The following is a 24,312-nucleotide window of genomic DNA, read 5'->3' on the forward strand; positions in this document are numbered from 1 at the left end:
CAAAAAACAACAGCTAAATACCATTGTTTGCACTATTATATCTTCATTCTCTATTCCTTCATCATTGTCAGATCTATTGCAACCATTTAAAAATATCCACAATACTTAACAACTGTGGATAATTACTATATTATGAAGAATATTTATTATATTTAAAAAGTCAAAAGAATCTTGTCTAAATCTTGCTTCTTTGTATTTTGCTCCCAACTAAAATTGTCGTGCTTCTAATATATGTTGTAAAATACCTTTTGGCGCCATCAAGTGGAATATGTTAGAAAGTGCATCTGAAAATGTGATCACGTAGTTAACTAGAATAATTGCAGGTAGTGATGAGTAGTGTCAGAATTGCAGACCATTCAAGCACTCAAACATTCTCAGGAGCAGACCATGTGGCTCAGCAGCTAGAGTTCTTGCCTGCCATGTCAGAGACCCGGGTTCGATTCCTGGTGCCTGCCCACGCAAAAAAACAAACAAAAAACATTTTTGGGGAAAAAAGGTGGAAATTGAATGAAGTGTGAATATATTGCCAATGCTTTAAAGATTTAAGCTAATTTCAACTAGGACTTATTTAGTTACAGTCATTTTGTTAGGTGATGGGGATAAAAGAATAAGATACAATACCTGTCCCGGAGGAGGTAACATAGTTGAAACTGAGATGGGTGTTTTGTGGTAATAGTTTGATAGTTTAGCGACAGGGAAATGGCATAAACAATAGAGCAATTAGCTGTACGTGCATGTGTGTAATTTGTAGTTAAAAAAAATCTTTGGAGAAGAGGGAACACCTAAGCAGGGTTTTTAAGGCTGCGTAGGGATATGTCTGGAAGTGGGTACAGATAAGATGGGGCGGGGTGAAGCCACCAGGCAGAGGAATTAGCACTAATTTAGGAGTACAGAATATGTTATTTTGATATGTGCATAAAATGAGTGGTTTTTGATAACTAAAACTATTGTTTGGGCAGTTAATAAACAGTATGTACTAATTTAATTTATGTTTTAATATTTTTTTTTCAAATACATTTATAGGCTGCCTCATTTTAAGACCGAGATCTCTTTTAAAATTGGGATAGGAAATGAAAACCAGAGACACTTTCATTACAGAGTAACGTTTTGACTTTGTGGATCCCTAATTTTCAGACCTTTTTCTGTCAGCCACTTCCGGTTTTCCTTTTCTCATAAAACTTCTAAAACACACACACCTACAATCCAACCTGAATATTTACCTAAATTGAAAAAAAATTTTTTTCTGTTTTCACATTTTAAAATCTTGTTTGTGTACATTTCTTCATAGACTAATTTCTTTTGTATTATGATAGAAAGAGAAACCTGAAACAGGTAAGAAGAAAGAAATCTGAAATTGTGTTTTACCAAGAACTTACTGCATAGCCCTGGAGGATGGATATACCTGACAGAATTCCTGACTGTGATTGTGGAATGCAATACTTAAGGAATTCTGTAACAACAGATAGCATTTCAAAAAGCCACTTAGAAATCATTTACTAAATGTCTAGCTTGTTTTATCTATCATTACTTGTATTACAAATTCCAAAGATTTGAATCAGTATGGAATGGTTGGAACTTTTTTTCTTATAAAAGATATCAGTTACTCATTCTCTGCACTTATAAAAGAAATGCTTAAAGCTTTAAAGTAACAGATTAATAAGCTCCTTTTCTCAACTTTATCTTGAATAAATGGATGTTCCTGCAATTGCCAGGTCATGGCAGCCCTTTGAGACCTCATCACAAAGACTGAAATATGTCCACTACTTTCTAAATTAAAAATCAACAAAGGAGTCAAAATAGCATAGGCTGTATCTGTACAACAGGAGTACCCTAGTTCTATTAAAATGTTGGCATGAAAGATTTTCATGATTCATTGTTAAAAGATAGAAATGGCTTATAAAGTAGCAGGGTTAGTATAGACATTATTTGTAAGGTAAAATGAATAATTATAAATATATGTACACAGAAAATGTCTGAAATACCATTTACCAAATGGTAAACAATACATTAGATAGTGCTATGATAGATGATTTTTTTGTCATTTATTTTGCTTCTATTTACTTATTTTTTTCTGCAGTAAACATGCCACTTTTCCAGTTAGTGTGATTTGTATTCCTGGATGACTTCTAGAGTAAAACCTCATATTCCCTTCAGCTGCCAGTTGCAGAATCCATGCTGTTGTGGTAATGGATTTGGATAGCAAGAGCTCCACTTTGTGATGACTAGCTCACACTCTCTGAGATAGTCCATGGTTTGGTGGATGGCTGTGGAGCGAGGCTCTGGTAATGAACTCATCAGCAGTGTTCTACCAATGGAGTTAATCATTTAAGTACTTTTCTTAACAAACACCTATTCCAGTTACATTTTCTTAATGACAAAGATGAAAACAAAAAACTCCAGCTCTTGAGTGGTAGCACAGTATATAACAGACTTCAGAGTATATACTTTTACTTCATATTTTTAATCTTAATGGATTCTGAGAATTGATATCAGAAAGTAGAATAGCCACAAATGGCTCATTTATTGCCATGAGTCCTTATACAGTTAGACAGTCTCATAGAGGTTGGTCTGCAGCAACCTGTATTTCTGAGTAATACAGTCAATGTCTTTGGTAATGAAAATTGATGAATTATTGTTTTGAGCCAGGTAGAAAGAAACAAAATTTCCTTTTTAGGCAACAGTAGATGAATTCATCAGAAAGATCTGAAGCAGTGAAAAGAGGACCCTGATTGTTTCTATATGCTATATACATGCAGATAATTATTGCTCTAATAGGTAACATAAATATCACTTATTACTACTATTCTTCCAAACTCTTTGTTAAGATGAATCATGTTTAATTTCCCTGAACTTAAAACCTAGAGTGCATTGAGTAATGGGTTAGAGAGGGTAGGGGACAGAGGGCAGGTAATGCAGAGAAGAGTGTGAGCTAAGGCAGCGGGGGTGGGGTGGAGGGAGGGGGTGGGGTGGTGCCGACAATCACTGCCTTGACCCAATGGTGGTGGACAAGGGAGGTCTGGCAATGGATGGTCCCTGGGCCATCTATCATGTAATACTTTGAGATTTATTGTGCAGTACTTCTACTACTTAAGGATCCTGCATTAGATAATCAAATATGCAATGAATATTTATTGACCTTCCAACATTTGGGTACTCTCATTGTTTGTAATTTTCAGATTAATCGAGCCCCAAGCTTTGGAACTGATCAGAAAATAGACTATGATGTAAAAAGGGGAGTGTTGCTAAATGCACTGAAGCTACTAAACATCAGGTAAAGTACTTCCTCCATCTTTTGGAATTTTTTTTTCCTGCATTTGTCTTAGAAGAATCATTGGTGCATAAAATCGGTTTGTTTTTATTTTTGTAGTTTAAAGGAATGGCTTGATTCAGTTCTTTAAAACCATTTAGTTTTTTTGTTTGTTTGTTTTTTACTATCTTTCCCCTCCAATCCTTCTTCTTATGCTTTCCTGCTCCCCATGTAATGCTCTCTAACTGCGTAGATATGGTTAAATTACAGTGTTGGTATAATTATTTAATAGAGTAAGAGGCTGAATTGGAGAATACCTCACGACACCCTCCAGATTTTCTTCTTCATTTTACAAATGAAGAAACTAGAACACAGACAGGCCATTCTCGAAGACAAAAAAATCTCAGAGATGGTTTTCCTCCCTATTAGTCCAGTGAACTTCCCACTATGTCATGCTGCCTCTGTAAACGCATGAGAAGCTGTTGTTAAGTCAGGGCTGACTTTCCATTGAAAAGAATAGGGAGAGCAGGAAGTAAAATTTGAGAGATTTAGTTGACGTGAGAAGTAACTGTAGTGCAATAATCATGGATTTCAAATATTTTAAATGCTATTATATGGAATAAGCTTTTGGCTAATTATGAAAGAAATCTGTTAGGAATTTAACTGAACTGCTTTATGAAGTAGTGAGTTGTCTGCTATTTTAAATGTTCAAGCAGAGTTTAGGGTGCTGGATTAAAGGATCTCTGAGGTCATTTATGTTCAGGGATTTTATGATTTTGACTTGTAATTGTCATTTTGAGACCTCTAGAGGATTTATATCTTCAAATTATTTATTTTAAACATTTCTGTGCATCTAGCAGGTGTCTGAGAACTTATGTAGAAAGTGTTATTCAAGAAAGAGATGGACATAAAAACTTGTTCAGATATTTTCATATGGCTCCTTCTTTTGCCTGATCAAAGACAGACTTGGCTTAATTTTACTTATATTTCAATTATCCTAAAAGAAATTAGTAGAAAGGAAAAAGATGTACAATGGGACTTTTTGCTTATCATAAGTATTTTTTCGATTATTTAAGCAAATGCCTCCCCAAAAACAAACAAGCAAACATACTCTTATTGCTCAAATGGCCTGGTGTTTAGTCTTTTTTTTTTTTTTTCCGGGGAAGGGTGGGTTATTTCTTTTGACTTAGTCAATGATAATACCAGTGTGGGAGATTATCTATGGGCATTTTTGGTCTTAAAATGAGGCATATATGATTTAAACAGTTAGATATTTGTAGACCCAAAACTAAGCGAGAAATGAAATTGTTTTTTCCTATATTTCTTTGTATTGTCCCACAGAGAATTTAGCAAATTGTTAACATTTAGAGCATCTGCTCATGAGGTTTATGTTGCTGAAGTGCCTTCTCTCCCCAGCCAGGTAGAGAGCTCCATGGGTACATGTATTAGATGTGTATTTCACCATGGATGGGTCTGTGATGGCAGCATCACAGGAACGTAAACAGAAAGCAAGAGCTCTAGAAAAACTTCCTGCCTATTTATTAAATATTACAGGCTTTATTTTCATATGGACTATTTTAACTTTGGGAATAACAAATTGTTCTGTGATTCCAGAAATTCCTTATTTGCATCCATTTTATTCAGATAATTTAATGGACTTTTTTCCATTTTATTAACTTTTTGCTCGAACACGTAAATGGATTTCCATTGCCAAAACTGAAAGTCTAAACTTCTTTCATAATGTAACATTATCGTAGCACCCCATTTTAGTCTACTTTCCCCCAACCCAAACTATTTTAGTTGGGCTGTTTATCTCCTTATTTTTCCCACACTGCTTGCCCTTTCTCACTGATGATTTATGCCTTTTCTAGCTTTAATGCCTTTCCTTTCTGTGCACAACTCAAATCCCATCTGTTATCATGAAATCTTCCCTTTTAACCCACCTTAATCTTTTACTTCTTTGTGTTCTAGGAAGGGTAGCGCATGGTTTATCACTTTGTTTACTCTCTTAACTTCTGTGCTGTTTTACCTGGGCATCACTGATTATTTCTGTAATTTGATTTTAATCCCCCTGAAGTCAAAGAGTATACATTTCTGTATTCCTCGCCGTTCTTAGCATAGTGCTTTACTGTGTATGGATCCCATCTATACCCTAAAGTACATTTTGCAAACATATGCTTTTAATCTCAGGGAAATCCAGAAGAGTATTCCATCACAGCTACCGGGAATCTAGAGACCCACATTGAAGGGGTTAGTGCATATCCTTTTGTACTTGGATGGCACAGTACAATTTGGGTTCACATTCAAATAATTATCTGAAACATTGTGCTTGGGGTTTTCAGACACCAGACAGGGTAAAAGGAGCTATATGAAGAACACATACAAGTTCTTTTCCATAATAAAAGGAACATCCAGGCTTGTGTAATGGCTGTATTACTGGGTTAATAAGAACAGTCTTTCCCTGTAAGTATTCTATTAGAATTACTAAAATAGAGCCTAGGAAAGATATTCACAGTCCCATGAGTCTATGGGTCTGGAATACTTTTAATTAGATTTAATTCAGTTATCTAACACTTGTTTAGAACTAACTCATGGGCTAAAGGTATGTGGTGTTAGCAGCATTTAATACTTTGTCTTTGCTGGCGTTTTCTGATATCATGCTCGGGCTTCACTTACTTTTGAGCATTCTTCGGTCTCCTTTTTGATTTCACTTTATTTCTGCTTCCTAGTTGTCAGTTTTTCACTGTGTTCTTGCCTCATCCCTTGTTTCTTTCTTGTAAATCTCTTTGATTTTTTGTGGCCCCATTTATGAATCTGACACTGGAGTCTCTGACCTGTCCCCGAAGGCAGTGAGGTGTAGAAAAGGGCGCCTCTCTGCAAGTTTGACCTGCTCGGAGCTTCTGCCTTTACAGCTGGCTGGTCATCATGTACACTGGATGCTGTTGATCTAATCATGTTCAATAAACATGTAGTAATTGAGTAAGTAAATGAGTGAATGAATAAATGAATATTGCCAGGTTCAATATGACTAAAGCTAAATTATTTTCTTCTTCAAACCTGTTCCTCTTGCAGGAGGTCTCCTTTTATTCTGCTAAGGGTATCAAATACCTCTAACCCACAAAGGCTAAATCTAATTATTTATGTGTATTTAATTAGCCGTTCTTAAAAGAGCCTGTTCTGTGCTAAGAGCTGGAGATAACAAAAATGAATAAAATTTCCTCTCCTTAAATATCTCAGTTATTAAAAGGGAACTCTATATGCTCAAAGACAAGGACAATGCAATATTTTAATCACCTAAATCTAATCCTCTGGATTTCTTTGCTATGCTAGTTAATGGCACTACCATCCACTTGGAAATCCAGGCTAGAGCACTGAGAGTTATCCTAGACTCCTTCGTTATGAGTCATCTGAATCCATCAAATTTATGATGATCTCTTATTCCCTTCTCCAAATAAAGACTTTTCCTCTCTCTCTCCTGGACTATTTTATTGGTTTCCTCCTTGCTTCCAGTACTAACTACCCCATTTTGTACCTTGCATGTTGTTGCTTTACAAGTCATTCAATAGATACTAATTCACTATCCCCTATTACTGCTGTGAGGTACTGGGAATTTAAGGTGTCCTTTGAGCCTCTGTTTCTGGCATGGATGACTTGTTTTATAATTTTTTTTTTCTTTGAGTTAATGAATATAGGGAAGAAACAGGCTGGAGGAGTGATGGGGAACAGTAGAAATAGATAGATGACTCAGTATTGGACATGCTAATTTTGAGGTGCTTTGAGATGCATAGGTAGAATTGTTAAATGGGAAATTTGATATACAAGTCCCCAGGAGATAGAGATATCTATTTGACTGGCATCTGTGTATTGATTGCAGTTGAATCTAATGGTTGAGATCACATGGGTAGAGTGTATATATTGAGAAGTTAAAGAGGGATGAGGGCAGATCCCTGAGGGATGCAATGTTTGAAGAGATATTTAAATGCTGATACTCTGATCATGTTGTTTCTGCACTATCAAATAAAGCTTAAACTCCTTTACATTGCATACTGGTATTTTTTTTCATCTTTTTCTTGTATGCAAGGCACTTCCTTGATCTGGTCCTTATGTATCTCCCCAGCCCTATCACCTATAGTTCATCTCTTTTCCCTGCCTTAGAATTGATTTTTCCAAGAACTCTTTTGTGGTGCTCTTTCATATTTCCATGGCTTTGTGTGTGCTCTTGTTGAAATGTTCTTTTACCTTTTGTCTCTCTGGTGAATGTCTCTTCATTCTTAAATACCCAGCTTAAGCTCGGCTGTTTGAAACCTCTACTAAGGCAAAGTGCTTTACTTCTTCTCTTGTGCCACCACTGTAGATGATATCACTTTTTAAATAGCATTCATATACCCTATGTAATTGTTTACATGCTTCTCCCCTATGTTAGTCTGTAAGCTGCTGGAACGTGATATACCAGAACTGGAATGGCTTTTAGAAAGGGGAATTTAATAAGTTACAAGTTTATGGTTCTAAGAAAGTGAGTTTCCAGATTAAGGCACCAACAAGAGGTTATCTTCACTCAAGTATGGCCTATAGGTCAGGAGCACCTCTGTCAGCTGGATAGTCACATGGCTGACATCTGTGGGTCCCATGCTCCTGGGCTCCATTGCTTTCAGCCTCTGTTCCTGTGGGGTTCCTCACTTTGCTTTTTGGGGACTGGCTTTCATCTCTTGGCTTCCCTTGGTTCTTTCCAGGTTCTGGCTTGCTTAACATCTCATGGTGACATCTGCTGGATTCCAAGCATTTCCAACATCCATTTCTCTATTCTCTGCCTGTCTGCTCTGCTCTGAAGTTTCTGTCGGCTTTCTGTCATTTCTGATTCTCTCCAAAATATTTCCTCTTTTAAGGATTCCAGTAAACTAATCAAGGCTACCTGGAATGGGTGGAGTCACATCTCCATCTAATCAAATAATCACACCCACAATTGGGTGAGTCACATCTCCACAGAGATGATCTGATTGAAAATTTCCAACCTACAGTATTGAATGAGGGTTAAAAGAAATGCTACTTCTACAGGACTGGATCAGAATTAAAACATGGCTCTTCTGGGGTACATAATACTTTCAAACCTGTACATCCCCCTTTAGAATATAGCTCCTTGAGGACAATGACTCGGTCTTTTCATCTTTGTATCCCATATCTAGAGCTAACATATAGCGGGTGCTAAATAAAATTTGGATTGGAAGACAAGGATGGAAGAAAGACATTCCATTCCACCATAACTAAATATAGGAAGATAAGAAAAACAGAGCAGAGCATATTCATAAAACTTGTAGTGGTTCTACATTACAGGAACATCGAGTGTATGAGGCAAGTAGTTAGAGACATCCCTTGAATGGACTCACATCACAGGGTAATGAGGCATGTGTCAAAAGAAAGTCATCAATATAATCAAAGCTGCAGGTTTATTGAAAGAGAAACTGCCTGGGCAGGAAGATCTTAAAATGAGGGAGCTTAGCTATTAAGAGTTTTAATAGTTATTAGGTCACAGCTGCTCTTAAAGGCCCTAGGGGACTTTCAAGTGGGAAGTTAGAATGGTTGGTTGATATTTAAAATTTTTATTATGTAGGAGGGTCTTACACAGTGGAGAGCAGACAAATGTTGGCTGTTATGATACACTTGGCCTTTTCTAATAGGCTATCTCTGCTGGACTGAAACTGCTTATTTCTTAAGTGCTCAAGTGTTGCTCAAACTGCAACATATTAGGAATGTTCTGTTTTCTCAGAAGGCCCCATCCTTGTGGTCAATTGTTTTGTCTTTTGGAAAGTCCCATTTCTTGGAAAGGGGTTGCTCCTATCAGTGCTCAATGCAGGCAGCCATTTTATTTAACACATGGAAAGGACTTCAGAAAGTTGTAAACAAAACTTCTTTGATCAGTGTTTGATAATGGTTGAATGAAGAAATGCTGATTAAAACTAGACATGAAATATCTAGGAATAAATTTAACCAAGGTTACAAAAGACTTTATACTGAAAACTATAAAACACTGCTAACGGAAATTAAAGAAGACCTAAAGAAATAGCAAAACATACCATGTTCATAGATTGGAAGAATTAATATTGTTAATATGTCAGTATTACCCCCAAAAGATACAAATTCAATGCAATCCCCTTCAAAATTTCAGCAGCCTTTTTTACAGAAATGGAAAAATGGATGCTGAAATTCATATGGAACTGCTAGGAGCCCTGAACAGCCAAAACAATCTTGAAAAAGAACAGAGCTGGAGGATTCACACATCCTAATTTCAAATTGTAGTACAAAGTAACAGTAATCAAAACAGTGTGTTATAGGGACAAAGATAGACAAACAGATCAGTGGAATAGAATCACAAGTCCAGAAATAGACCTACATATAAATAATGCACCAATATTTATAGCAGCATTATTTATAATATTCAAAAGCTGGAAACAACCCAAGGGTCAATCAACAAATGAATGGATAAACAAATGTGGTTCATAGACACAACGGAATATTATTCAGCCATAGGAAAGAATGGTGTTATGAGACATCCTGCAACATGGAAGGAACTTGAAAACATTATACTTAGTGAAGTAAACTTGGCGCAAAAGGACAAAAATTGTGTGGTATAACTTAAAAGATGATTAGAAATTTGCTCTAAGTTTTATTCTGCTCTGTGAGGCAAGTACTTAGAGTTGTAGTGCTGATTTAGAAATGCAAACTTTTATTTTTTGAATGGCAGTATTCTTAAAGGCTAGAATATAGGAACATTCCTTTAGAGAAAAGTATTTCAGTGCATTTGCTATGGATGTGCATATAGAGCTCTGTTCATTTTGTTCACCGCATTCTCATCATCATAGCTCAGTTCTTTTTTTCTTTTCCTCTTTTTTTGTTCCCTTTTTCCTCCCTTTCTTTGGTTTTTTTCTTTTTCCCTTTTATGTGTTTAGTCTTAGCTCCTTCTGTTCCTCTTCTTTTTATTTCTTCTTCCTTCTTCTCTCCCCTCTTTCTTTTAAATTGAATGTATAGCATTCAATATATATTTTATATATAGAAGTGAGTACTCTAGATAAAATGGCAAGGTCCCTTTTATCAGAAAATAAGAGCTACATAAACCATACCATTTTTCTTTTCCTTTTCCCCTTAACTATGTGGAAATTCAGAGCTAAATTCAGTATTCATCATTGGAAAAAAGGTATCCTCATTCACCCCTTCACTCAAATCAGAAATATTATCTTCTTGAGTTCATCCCCCTTTCTTATAGCGTACATCTAATCACCAAAGTATATCCAATCTTCCTCCAAAAATATCCTGTTCTCTTTTTCTCTAATATTTGCTAGTGAAAATAGCATCCCATCTTGACCAACTCTCTTATCCACGTCTGAGCCACTCTCTATCTTGCTAAAGGTATAATCTATCAAACACACAAATAATGATTGCACCCCTCTATTGCTTAATATTCATCTCCACTCCAGTGCTCAAAGTTAAATTTGAGACTACATAACATAATATTTCAGCCCTAATCTGCTGGCTTTCTTGTATTCACTCATAGCTCAGGCCATACTGAGTGACTTATAATTGTCTGAATGTGTTGATGCCTTTTCTCAAGTTGGTTCTTCTACCTGATCCACCTGTTGAACTTCTGCCCTTCGAACCTCAGTATTGTTTTGAAAGAGAACAGATGAGTTTAAGGTGTGTGATTGGTAGATACTTGAAGCAAAAGAACACTATCATATAGGGCCTTCACCTCAAATTCTTTGCAGTCTCCTGTGGTGAACTGCATGGGACTGCAAGGGAACTTAAGCCCTTCTTTTACCCTTCCAGTTTAACTTCTGTACTAGAAGCCGGTCCAGTGGCTTTCTGTCCATTTTGGTTCATGGCTCATCTAGACCCTACCAGGCTAATGACAGTAGAAGGCATGGAAATGTAAGCTGCAGGATAAGAACTCCTTTTTTCCCCTAAGGCTGAGAGCAAAATTGAGCTTGCCTTTCTATTTTTTTCCTCTGGAGTTTACCCTGTTCCTGCTAGGACTTTCAGGGGTAATGTGCAAGGGTGCAAATTGGAACGACGGGGGAGAAAACACCTCAGACTTTTCTTATTGTATCAGCTACCCAGGAGGGGAGAGAGAGAAAAGAAGTTGAGAGGAAAGAGTTCCCATGACAGCATTTTTCATATTGAAATCAATTATAATAAATTTTATCATGATTGATAAAAAGATAGGAAGAACTATGATGATGTTTTCAAATGAATAATGATTGTTAGTCAAGATTTTGGTCAGAATTGAAAATGTACTAAACACTGATAAGTTTAAATGAGAAATGCTTAAAGGTAAATGGAATTGGTTGGAGAAGGAGAAGCGAACCAACATTTATTAAGTACTTATTCAATGTCATCATAAGTTAACCTTTTTAAGAACTCTATGAAGAAAGCATTTAATACAGTAACCTTTAATATTTAATGTTTAATATATAGGGAAATAGACTCAGCGTCTAGATTCTACAGCTAGTAAGTTGCTAGGATGAAATATGAAATTAGGTCTGACTGATTCTTCAAAACTTATATTTCCATTTTATCTTATTATCTTCAGAACTTCTATTTTTCACATAGAGATCCATATTTTATGGATGATTTAAATGACTATAATATACATATGAAGATTGGAAAGCTAATCCAATGTATATTCCTATATATACGGTCTCTCCCCTTCTGCTGATTTTCCTCGTAGGGATAAGACCAGAGGTCATTTGAATTCTAGAATATGGTTTTTTTGTGCTTTATATTTTAGGACCAGTGATAAAAGGAGAAACTTGGCAAAGCAAAAAGCTGAGGCTCAAAGAAGGCTTTACGGTCAGAGTTCAATCAAGAGGCTTTTACCAGGTTCTTCCGACTGGGAACAACAGAGACACCAGTTGGAGAGGCGGAAAGAAGAATTGGTATGAAAATTTTAACAAATTATTCCCAATTTGAATTGTCAGATTCATTTTTATTTTTAAAATTTCTTCATTTCTAGAAAGAGAGGCTTGCTCAAGTACGAAAGCAGATCGTGAAAGAAGAACATGAAAATCGACATATGGGGAATTATAGGTAACTGTGCTTCCATTTTTGTCTAGATTGAAGAGGTGAAGTGGGAAAGCAATTATTTTATGCTTTTTAACTTTTTAGGATTATTTCAAACACTGTTCCTCATCCTAGAAATGAATCTTTTTAATATCTTTCAAGAAAGAAAAGGTAGTCTGCAAGTTGATGGTTTAGACTTGAGAGAGCTAGGTTAACTAGGCTGCTAATTGCATTTGGGTATTTTTCAAACCTGTATTATCCTGTGGCCTTATTTGGTTATAATGCTGATATTTTGAGAAAGCCAAGATTCAGGACTCTAGGATCCTTTCTGTCAATTCAAAGTGGTGCTGTACTTTTAAACTCAAATGAACCAGAGACCAAGCAGATGAGTAGAGAGGGTTGGATTGTTCTGAACTAGGACACTTCCACAGCTCCACCTTTGACAGGAGCAAAAGGGGACCCCCTAAGCTACTTGTGTTTCACCTTCCAAGCTCTGACATTGACTCAACAGGATTAAGGAACAGATTGGGGACACAGAGCTTCTTGTACTCCTGATAAGACAAATTTTTCTGGCCTTGACATCTTCTCCTACTCTACCTCTCCCCCAATTCTCTACTTTATCAGGCAAGTTTCACCACTCCAAAGGAGAACTTGGGACTAAACATTCTTGTTTACAATCACTACACAAAATCCAAAGCTCTCTAATTATCACTCATCACCTGAAGTCTCCGCCCATAAAGCTCTTTATTTCTCCAGTCTTACCCAATTGCCATTCTTCTCCAACCACCGTCCCAAACCCTTATATTGTGCCTTCTGGAATGGCATTAATGGTAATTATCTAGAGAAACTTTAATGTCTGTGGGTAAAAGATGAAAATATATGATTTTCTTTTATGACTATTCATCTTTATAGCATCTACTAAAGTGACTGGCATAAAATGGGTGGTTAACAATTTTTTTATGTAGTTTATCTAAACTATTGAACTATGATAGCTTCTTTCAAATAAATTGTTTAATCTGCTTTTATTGTAGACGGATTTATCCTCCTGAAGATAAAACACTACTGGAAAAGTATGAAAATTTGTTGGCTGTGGCCTTTCAGACCTTTCTTTCAGGAAGAGCAGCTTCATTCCAACGAGAGCTAAATAATCCTTTGAAAAGGATGAAGGTGAGGGAATGAGTGTTTATATAGAGAAAAAAGAATGAAGCCAAACAATGTTTAAAATAAACTTTAAAATATCTCTCTTCAATCCTACATATATAAGAAAAACATTTTTAGATGCACTTTACTTGGACTTCCCATGCTAATGAGTTCTTAACAGCTCATAAACCAATCAAGTGGTTTTATAAATAAGGTATTATCTAACAGGACGAATTATGGCACAGATTATTTTGATATTTTCTTGTAATATCAATATATTGTATTAAAATGGCTTATTATTCAAATGTAGATATGTAACTGGATAAGAAATTCCTTGAAATTAACCTAATTGTTTGTGATGCTCGCATTATTTGGATAGTAACTAACCAAAATCATTTACCTTAATAAATGATCTATCTGTTAGGTATTGCAACATAACAAGTCACCTCATAATTTAACGCCTTAAAACAAGAATGACTTATTTGTTCATTATTCTGCAATCTTGGTTAGGCTCAGCTGGGTGGTGCCCCTTCTGCTCTCCTAGAGTGGATGATTTGGTGCATTCTTCTGGAATTTCAGCTGGGACTGGAAATCCAAGATGCCTTCACACACATGCTTTGTGCCTCAGATGTGATGGTTGGAACATCTGGGGGCCTGGTTGGGAATCTATAGCTGGTCTGTCCAGCAGGTAGCTGGATTTTTGTTATGGTGTCTCAGGTTCTAAAAGGTAGTATTTCCAGAGAACAACCCCCATTCTGCAAGTTTTTATGAAGCCACTGCTTGCATCATGCTTGCTAATGTTCTATTGGTCAAATAAATTACATGGCCAGAATCATAGTAAATAGGAACTTCACAGAGGTGTGAATACTAGAGATGTAATTCTTTGGAGGCCACCAGTGAACAGACTACCACATTATGTAGGCTTATAGGCGGACCTGTTATACTATTTAAATTTTTTTTTTTTTTTTTTTGCTTTTCTTGGGGGGCATGGTCCAGGAATCAAACCTGGGTCTCCCGCATGGAAGGCACGCATTCTACCACTGACTCACCCGTGCACCCCTGTTAAACTATTTGTACCCTGTATTATTGGTCATCGACCCATCCTGATCCCCTGGTGTCTTGGATAACTTATTATACTCATTGATTAACTTGTCAAATTTACTGGCATAAAGTTGATCATTATAATCTTATCCTTTTAATGTCAGTAGAGAATCTGTAACAATCACTCTTCTTCCATTTCTGATATTGGTAATTTGTGTACATTCTCTTTTATTTTCCGATTACTCTTAGTCTATAATTTTCATTATTTGTTTTCACATTCTCTTTTATTTCCTTATTACTCTTAGTCTATACATTTCATTATTCTTTTTTAAGAGAACTACCTTTTGATCTCGTTACTATTGTCTCTTGCATGTCTGTGCTCTAGTTTATTGTTTTATACGCTGAACTTTACTATCTACTTCCTTTTATTCTCTTTCTGTTTATTTGTATTTTTTTGAGCCAGTCTAGATGGAATCTTGCATTACTGATTTTAAACCTTTCTTTTCTAATATATACTTTTAAAGTTTTAAATATTCTTTTAAGCATTCCTTAGCTGTTCCTCAATATTTTATATATTGTATTTTCATTGACTTTTACTGTAAAATAGTTTCTGATTTTTACTTTGGATTACTTAGAAATCTGTTGTTTAATTTCCATACATTTAAAATTTTTCTAATTGTATCTTTATTAATGATTTCTAGCTTAGTTCCATTGCTGTCAGAGAACATACTCTGATTTCAATTTTTGTAAATTCAGAATTGACTTGTGGCTCAACACAGTGTTTATTTTAGTAAATGTTTCATATGTGTGTGCTACAGATATTGTTTATAAAAGTTTTATGTTTGGCATTTAAGCAAATTGAATTATAATTAAGCTATCAAATGTTTTATAGTCTTCCTGATATTTTGGCCTACTTGTTCTATCAATCACTGGGAGAGATGGATTAAAATCTCCAGCTGATTGTGGATTTTAGTTCTGTCAATTTTTGCTACATATTCTTTGAATTTATTAACATAGCTTCCTAGTGAATTCACCCTTTCCGTTTTATCATGATGAAATCTTGGTCTTTTTCTCAGGTAATATTCCCTGTCTTAAAGTTTACATTGTCTAATATGGATGTAGCCACACTAGCTAGCTTTCCTGTGGTTAGTGTTCAGATGGTTTATCCTTTTAATTCATTTATTTTCACTCATCTGTGTTCTTACATTTGAAAAGTCTCTGGGAAATAGCATATAATTGGATCATGCTTGCTTTAAAATCCAGTCTGATACTATCTTTTAATCCTTTAATGCAATTGCTGATACAGATGAGTTTATATCTTCCCTCTTGTTCTGTATTCTCAATTTGTTCCATCTGTTCATTATTTCCTTTTGTCTTCCTATCCTGTATTCTTTTGGAATAATCAGTTATTTTAATTACACTACTTTATCTTCTCTATTGCTTTTTTATTATATTTTAGCATTTGGGGTGTTTTTCCCCTATAGATTAAAATATGCATTCCCTATAGATTAAAGTATGCATTCTTAAACTCATCACAGCTTACCTTAAATTAGTATTTAAAAATTGTAACAGTTCAGTTTCATTTATCACCTTCCTTCAGGCTTTGTGCAATTGTTACAATATATTCATTTTTATATATGCTGCAAATCTCATAATAACATTGCTCTTGTTGTTTAACAGTCAATAGTCTTTAATATTTTTTTAAAATAGTCTTTCATATTTACTCTTAGTTTTACCCTTTTGATGCTCTTCGTTACATCCTGCAGATTCATGATTTTGAACAGGATCTTCTTCAGACTGAAGAAACTTTATTTAGTGTTTTCTTTTAGGATAAATGAGCTGATGAAGAATTTTCTCAGCTTTTTTTTTTTTTTTTGGTGGTGTTGGGGGATAGGTAGTTATATTTTGTTTCATTTTGTGTTCATTTTTGAAGGGTACTTTGAGTATAGAATTCTATCTTGATAGTTTTTTTTTTCTTTTTGCACTTTAAAGATACCATTCCTTTTTCTTCTGTATCCATTGTCTCTATTCAGAAGGCAGCTATTACTCTGTTTTTGGGATTCTAATTGTACATATGATAGACCATTGGACAGTGTCCCACATATCTCTGATGCTCTTCTCTGTGTTTTCTGCCCACCCCTATGCTTCAGTTTAGATCATTTCTATTGACCTTTCTTTGCTATGTCCATTCTGTCATTAAGCCTACCCAATGGCTTTTTAATTTTAGATATATTTTTCAATTCTAGAATGTCTATTTTTTTATTGTTTTTCTGTTAAAATTCTGCTTTTCATTCATTTTGTCAATCTTTTCATCATTTTTTCATTATATATATATACACACACATACACAAACCCATAGAAAGTTATTTTAAAGTTCTTGTCTGCTAATTCTAACATCTGCATCATTTTTCATGGGCCTGCTTCTATTGATAGTTATCCTTTTGATTATGCATAAGTAACATTTTCCTGCTTTTAAAATAACCTATAATTTTGGTTTGACAGTCATTTTTTATAAAAGAATCTTAAAGATTGAACTGATATTATTTTTCCCAAAAGAATGCACCTATATTTTTTCAGGGTGCTGGAGTGAGGGGCTAATCACTTTCACCGAAATAGAGTTGAGCTAGGTTGAGGCTGGGCTGTAATAGTTAGTTTCAATTTACTTCTGGTTTCAAACACCTTGAGGTGAAAATGTATCTCAATACAATAAAATGACTGAGAAGTAGTTCTGACTTTTTAGTCTAGCTTCCATCCTCCTGCGCCTCTATACATTTAGAAGAATTGCTGTGAGGGCAGATCCAGCAGGTGGAGAGAGCCTGTTCTTAGGGCTACTCTAGACTCTAGATTGTCACACCAGTCACCATGGCCATGGAAAACTCTTTGGATGATCCTTCTTGCAGAAAGTCTCTCTTTTTATATAAATCCCTATTATAGGCATGATCTCTCCCGACCTACTCCCAGACTTGACAAATAACTCTAAAGTAGAAAGTAGCTACTCATCTCTGATCATCTAGGAAGAACTTGTGTTTCTGAAATTTAGTTCCTTACTCTACTTTTCACCCACTGCTTTTTGATGTCTTAAAAAATGTAATCGTTTAGTTTATTTGGCCTTTTCTAACTGTTAGGATGAAAGTATTCCTGTGACCTTCCTCTAAGTTTCTTTTTAGCCATCCTTGTTGCTATCCTTAAAATTCGCTGTATTATTTTTTTAGTCAAAACATTGTAACAGAAGTCTTGGTAGCTTAATAGCTAACCTTCCTTGGACTGGGACAGAAAGTAACCTTCTTTCCACATTTCTACACACAGTGAGAATTCTAGTCTCTTCAAAAACCTTCTGTATGGGACATTGATACACAAATCATAAATATACAAAGTTGGGAGATTTTTACAGGTGTAATAAATGACTCAATGAAACAGCTTATTGTACCTTTTTCGGTATAACTACTGTACTCCCACTGTTCCAGTTTACTCAGCACCCACTGGGTAGATGCGTTCACAGCTTCTCCTTTTGACATCAGATGACTCTAGAAGGGCAAAAAAGAAGGCATTGGGTCACTTGTGGATCGGCAATACCATTAATGACTTTATAGAATGAAAACTATTGATAAAGTTCTAAAGATACCCTTGACAATAGTTAAAATTTGGAAAGAGTTTAATTAAATAGTGCCTATTAACCTGCATACTAATATTCTGAGTGAAACTATTAGGCTAATCATCAGTTTTCCATCTGGAGATCTAATATTATTTTGATATTAATCAGTATAGAAATGATCGATAAAATTGTGGTCTGAAAAATTAGAGTGAATTTCCAGAAACTTCAAAATGTCTGGTGGACCAATTTATCAAAGTTTTGTACTGTACGATTTTAATACTGTATTCTAAACATAAGGATTCATTTATGTGTGATGATAATTAATACATATTAGGTTTCAACTGTATATTATGTATAGTGCCAGAATTTAGTGAAACTTTCTTCAAGAGAGTTTTCCATGATCCTTCCTTTCTCCTTCTTTGATCTGAGCAATGTTCACTCAATAGTTTCACAAATCCTTGTTGTACATTGTTCTATGGCTATTAATGAAATTGAGCAATTTCTGGATCAATCAGTGATACAATTGAAAATCAAATATGTTTTTTTTAAGGAGGAAGATATTTTGGATCTTCTGGAACAGTGTGAAATTGATGATGAAAAGCTGATGGGTAAAACTGCCAAACCTCGAGGACCAAAGGTGCAGTACTGTGACCTTTCTTGGTATCAAATTAGATGTTGTAAATACAATTGTCTTTCCCTTGATCCTTTTCACTATAAGAAGGACTGATGCCATTTTTAAAGAACTGCAGGAAATATGTTATGTAATGCATCTGTGTCCAGTATGTACAGAGTTGGGAACATGATGGTAGGTTACACTCAGGTGGAGTGTAATGCTAGAGGAAGCCATGTGAGTCAGGGCATAGAGGGACTTAGTACAGTATCTTTATTCTAAACTCAGTATTAAGATTTTCTCCTCTCTGGACAGATAATCTTTAAAGAACTGTGTAGCATTATATGTAAGGTAAACCATGATTCCAGAGACCTTTATTGGGAGCCCCATCTTTTGCTGACCCAGCAACATTGACCTAGTGTTAGTTAAAACAGATAGAATTCTTAGGAACAGATGGACAGCTGTTATGCAGGTGAAAATTGGCAGGGTTTTGCTTTACCTGCATTTTCTCTGTGGCAAAGACACCCATATGTTCTTCTACATGTCAAAGTACTTGCTAGTAGAGTAGGAAAGGGTTGAGTTTGTAAAATCTTGGAACACTTTTTTTCGTTCTCTTCTTTTACTTAATATTTTAGCAATACTAAGCTATATCTGTGTTCTTAGACACATTATGCTCTGACATTCTTTCATCCTTTTCAAGGCTTATGACATGCCTGCCAACTTAAAAAACTCTTTAATATATTACTTAATTGATAAGAGACCCCATTTTTTATACAGCTGAACTGCTGCCACCTTTATAAAGCCTTCCTTCACCCTTCCAGTTAGACATGGCTCTCCCTTCCCTGCCTTCTCCCAACCGCCCCATAAATAGCAGTACTGTAGGGCAGTTGTGACAGATACTTGTTTGCATGTTTGCCCTATTATGAGGTTGCAAGCTTCTTGAGGTAGAAAGTGTATTTTTATCTTAGCATCTCTAGCACCTAACACAGTGTGTCAAAAACCATTAGTTAAATTTCTTGAGGTAGTTTCTGTTCTCGAGGACTTGAGTGGCTAGAAGAGTAGGTAGGTAAACCAAAAATCAGTAGACAGTGGCAAGTACTGTAAAGGAGTGTAAAGTGCTTTATCAGCGTAGAAAAGAGAGATTGTTAGAGTCTGGATGACTTTGTAAAACAGTGCCATTTGAAAAACGAGCAGTACTCCAAAAAATTTAAGAGTTGTGGAAGGCCATCTAGGGCAGAGAGAACATCAAGGGCAAAGACGTTATGGTGTGACACAGCAATAGAGTAACTGTGAAGAACTCGGTAAGACTTGGTAAGTGAGGAGTGTTCGTGCAGGGAGACATGCTGCAGGATGAGCCTGGGCAGAGATGAGGCTGTGGTGGAAACCAGAGACCTTAGAGGTCAGGCCTCGTCCTTCTGAATCATGTGCTCTGTATTGAAGCATCGTGGAAGATAATATGATAATTACTTTGGAATTAATAGATTTAATATTCAGAGTATATGCAAAAGTGAATACTCACCTGAGTTATCGCTTCACTTTGGTAGACAATGGGATGTTTCTATGCTTTGTTATAATTTAGCAAACCAGAATGTGAGTCTACTCAGGGACTCAGTGCTCATGACGGAATTGCAAAGGCCCTAAGACAGCCTTATTCTGTTTAATGTGATGACTCTTTCATCATATGTGGATTATTCAAACAAATTACAGCTTCCTGGAGGCAGAGGTCATGCTGTATTTTTTTTTCTAATCTATTTCGTTCTATGCAAGTAGTAGAAATTAACAATGTATTTGTTGAAATGAAATGAATTGGGTAGTTTCTATAGTTGTCAAAGCCAGCAATACTCTAAAGTGGTTGAAAGCTGATAATAAATCTAAACTACAAGTACTTTAACTTGACTTTGTGTTTACCAAAGGCCTGGAGTAAGCCAAAGTTCAAAGCAGCCCTTCCTTTTTTAGAGGGTGATCATAAGCCAAATATCAGTGTCTTTCCTGAGAGAAGAATAATCGGAACTAATCAAGGTTAAATGAACTTGTACTAGGAGAAATAGTCTAATAAATTCTCGCTTACTTGAGAATCTAAGAAGCTTTAATTATCTACATAAATAATAAATATCACATAAGGTATTAAAAATGTTCTATTTTCTATGTGGGAGTGGTAGGTTTATATGGTATATTTCAGATTAAAATTGGATATAATAATGAGTAGAATGGTACATGTCATAACCAGATGCCAGTTTACAAATTCCATTTGTAGTTAAGACACTACTTAGAATTTATACCAATGTGACTTCTTTTTAATTATTGCTTAAACAATATATTGGTCAAAAAGTCCTAAATGCATTTATCACGGAAAGGTTCAGCTATCCATTTCCCTTTGTGATTCTTTATAGGGTCGAATAATTCATTATGTAGTCAAGCTCCTTAAGAAACCTTAAAGCTGTTTGCCTACTTGAAGGAAGGCACTACTAGCAAGCCTGATTGTGCCACTGTTTCTTCTGGGTATGCTAAATTTCTGAAGAAACATCCTTCCTCTGGAATTTATATTCCCCAAGACTGTCAAAATGTTTGATGATTGTGTTACTGGTAAATGTTTTTATGCATAGCTCTTTGAATATTGTTAATATTAGACCAGAAAAGGGAGAACATAGTTTTAAACACAAGTTGGTACCTTGGTGTATTAAACTACTTTCCTGCTTTGGTTATTTTTCATCCTTTGCACAGGCTGTAACTTCAAGAAGACCATACTTTGGATTGCTATGTATTCCAGGCACTCCATGAATTGCTATTTCTCTCTTTTTATCTTTCATCGTACACTGTTACACTAGAGGATGTGCCTTCATTCATTGAAATCCCATGATATCCAAGGATTTCATTATGGTATTTGCTAACATCAAAACATTTTTGTTTGATTTAATAGAGAACAAGCATCTAGTATACAACTGCAGGACCCTCTCTCAGCAGGAATAGGAGACATATGGTGTGTGTAATAAATTGTCTCTTAAATGACTGCTGCAGAACTGTCTTGTTCTCCATTATGCACATTCTTTTTGAAGTAAAGCCATTCCATTTCTCTTTTCTTCTATTCCTTCAGCGGGCATTATTGGAAAGACATTGTTGAGAGGATTGGAACAAGTGATTCTAATGGAGATATTGCAACATAATAGCAATGGCTATTCAAAATGGCATTTTGAATCTTTATATATTTACCCTTCTGCATGGCACCTAGCCTCTAAAAAATTCATAGCACACTGATTTTCACATTTTGCACGGTGTATTTTACATAGCATGGGCAATGAAAGCACTTTCACCAATCATGGCTGGAGTACGTGCGTCAGAGTTAGGAATCCTCTCAGAAGAGCCCAATTTGGAAAGAGAATAATTAACTGAAAAATATTTGTAAAAATATCCACAATGAGTAGCATGTGAGGAATAGCTCGTTTCTTGCTATGCACCGAATGAATAGGTCATAGACTGTTTTAAGATATAGTGTTACTGTATAGTGACTTCTTTTTTCTTTGCCCCCTTCCTCTTTCATTACCCTTTTCCTTTCCTCTTTTCCCTCTGTTTCTCTCTCCTTCCCTCCTTCTCTCTCTCTCTCTCACACACACACGCATTAAATCAGTGACTCTAAACATTGTTGTTACAACCCAGGAACACCTCTGAGTCTTGAGTAATCTGTCTGTACGGAATGAAGAAAACCTGATTGTGTTTCCAGGTTTTATATTTTCATCTCAAATACTTTTACTTTATTTTGTTATTCTTTGTGGATGCTTTAGTCCCTTATTCCAGTCATTTTGCTATTGTTTCAGAAATTTTGAATGTAGAATACTTTCAGTAGAAACAGCATTTTCCTCATCATCACTGAGCTATATCATTTGTAAAAGAATATTATGCAGAAGTAGACCCATTCGTGAATAGAATTGTAGGCTAAGCAGCATTGTCCCATCGGTACTTTGGGGGATTCTCAGCCTTCAGTAAGAAGTACCAGGCATAAGCAAGAAATTTAAAATAGTAACTAACCATTTTAATAAACTTAACGAAATGACATACTTCCCCCCATATTAGCCTTTATCTTCCATGCCCGAGAGTACTGAGATACTGAAAAAACAGAAGTACAACAGCAGTGACAGCAGTTATGACAGCAGTGGCAGCTCTTCAGAATGCGGAGAAAATGAAAAAGAAGAGTACCAAAGCAAGGAAAAAGAAAAACAGGTTACATATCATCTTAAACATTCCAACAACTTCAAATTAATTCAGCAATCCAGTAAGTGAATTTCTTCTAATTTTAGTTGTTATGTAAAGAATTATGGAGCTGAAATTATTGAACTCAGTAAAAGGATCTTGGGCCAAATGAACACCTGTGTATGAAGTCCTGGATTCTATTGCACTTCCTCCCCTAACCCTAAAGAGGGTACATCTTGCAACCTTTTTTATATTCTGCACATGGAAAATGGAAGGGGTGAATCAAGTATCTCTACTCTCCGTTCTGTATTTCATAGTTTTTGTTAGGAGTTCATTTTTTTGCATAAATTTTATAAAATCTGCCTCCCGGTTGAGCTGCTGATTGCATTTTCTCTTGTGGTATATACACTGGTGTTCCATTCCCCCACTTTGCCTACCTTTCTGTACCTATTTTTTTTTAAATGTGTTATCTCTCTATACATTTGCTTTTTTACTTAAACAGTTTTATTCACATACCATACAATTTATCCTAAGTGTTAAGTGAATGGCTGCAGGTATAATCACAGAGTTATGCATTCATCAACACAGTCAATTTGAGAACGGTCTCATTTCTTCCAAATACAAATGCCTTATCTCTTATATCCTCCTATTACTGATATTTAACTTTGGTATAGTGCTTTTCTTATAGTTAATGAAAGAATGTTTCAGTGTAATGGTTAACTGTAGACCTGTTTGCTTTAATTGTATTATTTCCCATATTCCACCCTATTATTAGCACCTTCTAAGAGTGGTGTACGTCTGTTCTAGTTCATGTAAGAACATGTATCTGTATAATTAACCACCATCATCATCCATTCTTTGTTTCATTAAGTTACAGAGTCCTGCTAAGCTGTACAGTCTCGGTTTTTATCCTCTAGCTTTCCTTCTGGTGACATCCACAGTCCTAGCCTTCACCTTTTAACCTTAATCACATTCAGCTTTACAATAATAATATTGTGCCAACATCACATAGTTTTGTGCTGTCCATTTCCAGACCTTTACAATCAACCTAATTAAACATTCTGTTCTCCTAAAACATCAATTGCCTAACTTCTACCATCTTTCTATCTTCTGATAACCTATGCTCTCAAATTTAATTCCCAGCATTTTCTCATTTTAGTCAGTTCATATTAGTGAGATCATACAATATTTGTCCTTTTGTTTCTGGCTTATTTCACTCAGCAGAATGTCCTCAAGGTTTATCCACCTCATCACATGCAGCATGACTTCATTCCTTCCTACAGCTGTGTAATATTCCATCATACGTATACACCACAGTTTGCCCATTCACTCATCAGTTGATGGACACTTGGGCAGCCTCCACGCATTGGCCAACGTGAATAATAATGCACGTTGGTGTACAAACGTTTATTCATGCCCCTGTTTTCAGTTCTTTGAGTATATACCTGTAAT

General features: G+C 35.6%; 1 protein-coding gene and 1 long non-coding RNA gene across 14 annotated transcripts in view; one reads left to right on the top strand and one right to left on the bottom strand.

Moving 5' to 3' along the window:
• Positions 1-24,312, top strand: part of TTLL7 (tubulin tyrosine ligase like 7) — a 212,516-nt gene that overhangs the window by 79,135 nt on the left and 109,069 nt on the right. For all 13 annotated transcript variants that reach the window (XR_013159370.1, XR_013159372.1, XR_013159371.1 and 10 more), the window contains 6 exons: positions 3,177-3,271; positions 12,024-12,171; positions 12,249-12,322; positions 13,327-13,462; positions 18,619-18,705; positions 22,744-22,942. Coding sequence is in view for 5 of the 13 variants with exons in the window: in XM_077120486.1 (XP_076976601.1) it covers positions 3,177-3,271; positions 12,024-12,171; positions 12,249-12,322; positions 13,327-13,462; positions 18,619-18,705; positions 22,744-22,942 (739 nt within the window). In the remaining 8 variants the exon portion in view is untranslated. The remainder of the gene's footprint in view (positions 1-3,176; positions 3,272-12,023; positions 12,172-12,248; positions 12,323-13,326; positions 13,463-18,618; positions 18,706-22,743; positions 22,943-24,312) is intronic.
• On the bottom strand, positions 243-19,525 carry LOC143650111 (uncharacterized). Its single transcript, XR_013159378.1, has 3 exons — positions 19,178-19,525; positions 17,904-18,000; positions 243-450 (listed from the first exon to the last, which is right to left on the bottom strand). It is a non-coding gene; the product is annotated as an uncharacterized LOC143650111 (long non-coding RNA).

The sequence above is a fragment of the Tamandua tetradactyla genome, chromosome 11 (assembly GCF_023851605.1).
Source record: "Tamandua tetradactyla isolate mTamTet1 chromosome 11, mTamTet1.pri, whole genome shotgun sequence".
NCBI lineage: Eukaryota > Metazoa > Chordata > Mammalia > Pilosa > Myrmecophagidae > Tamandua > Tamandua tetradactyla.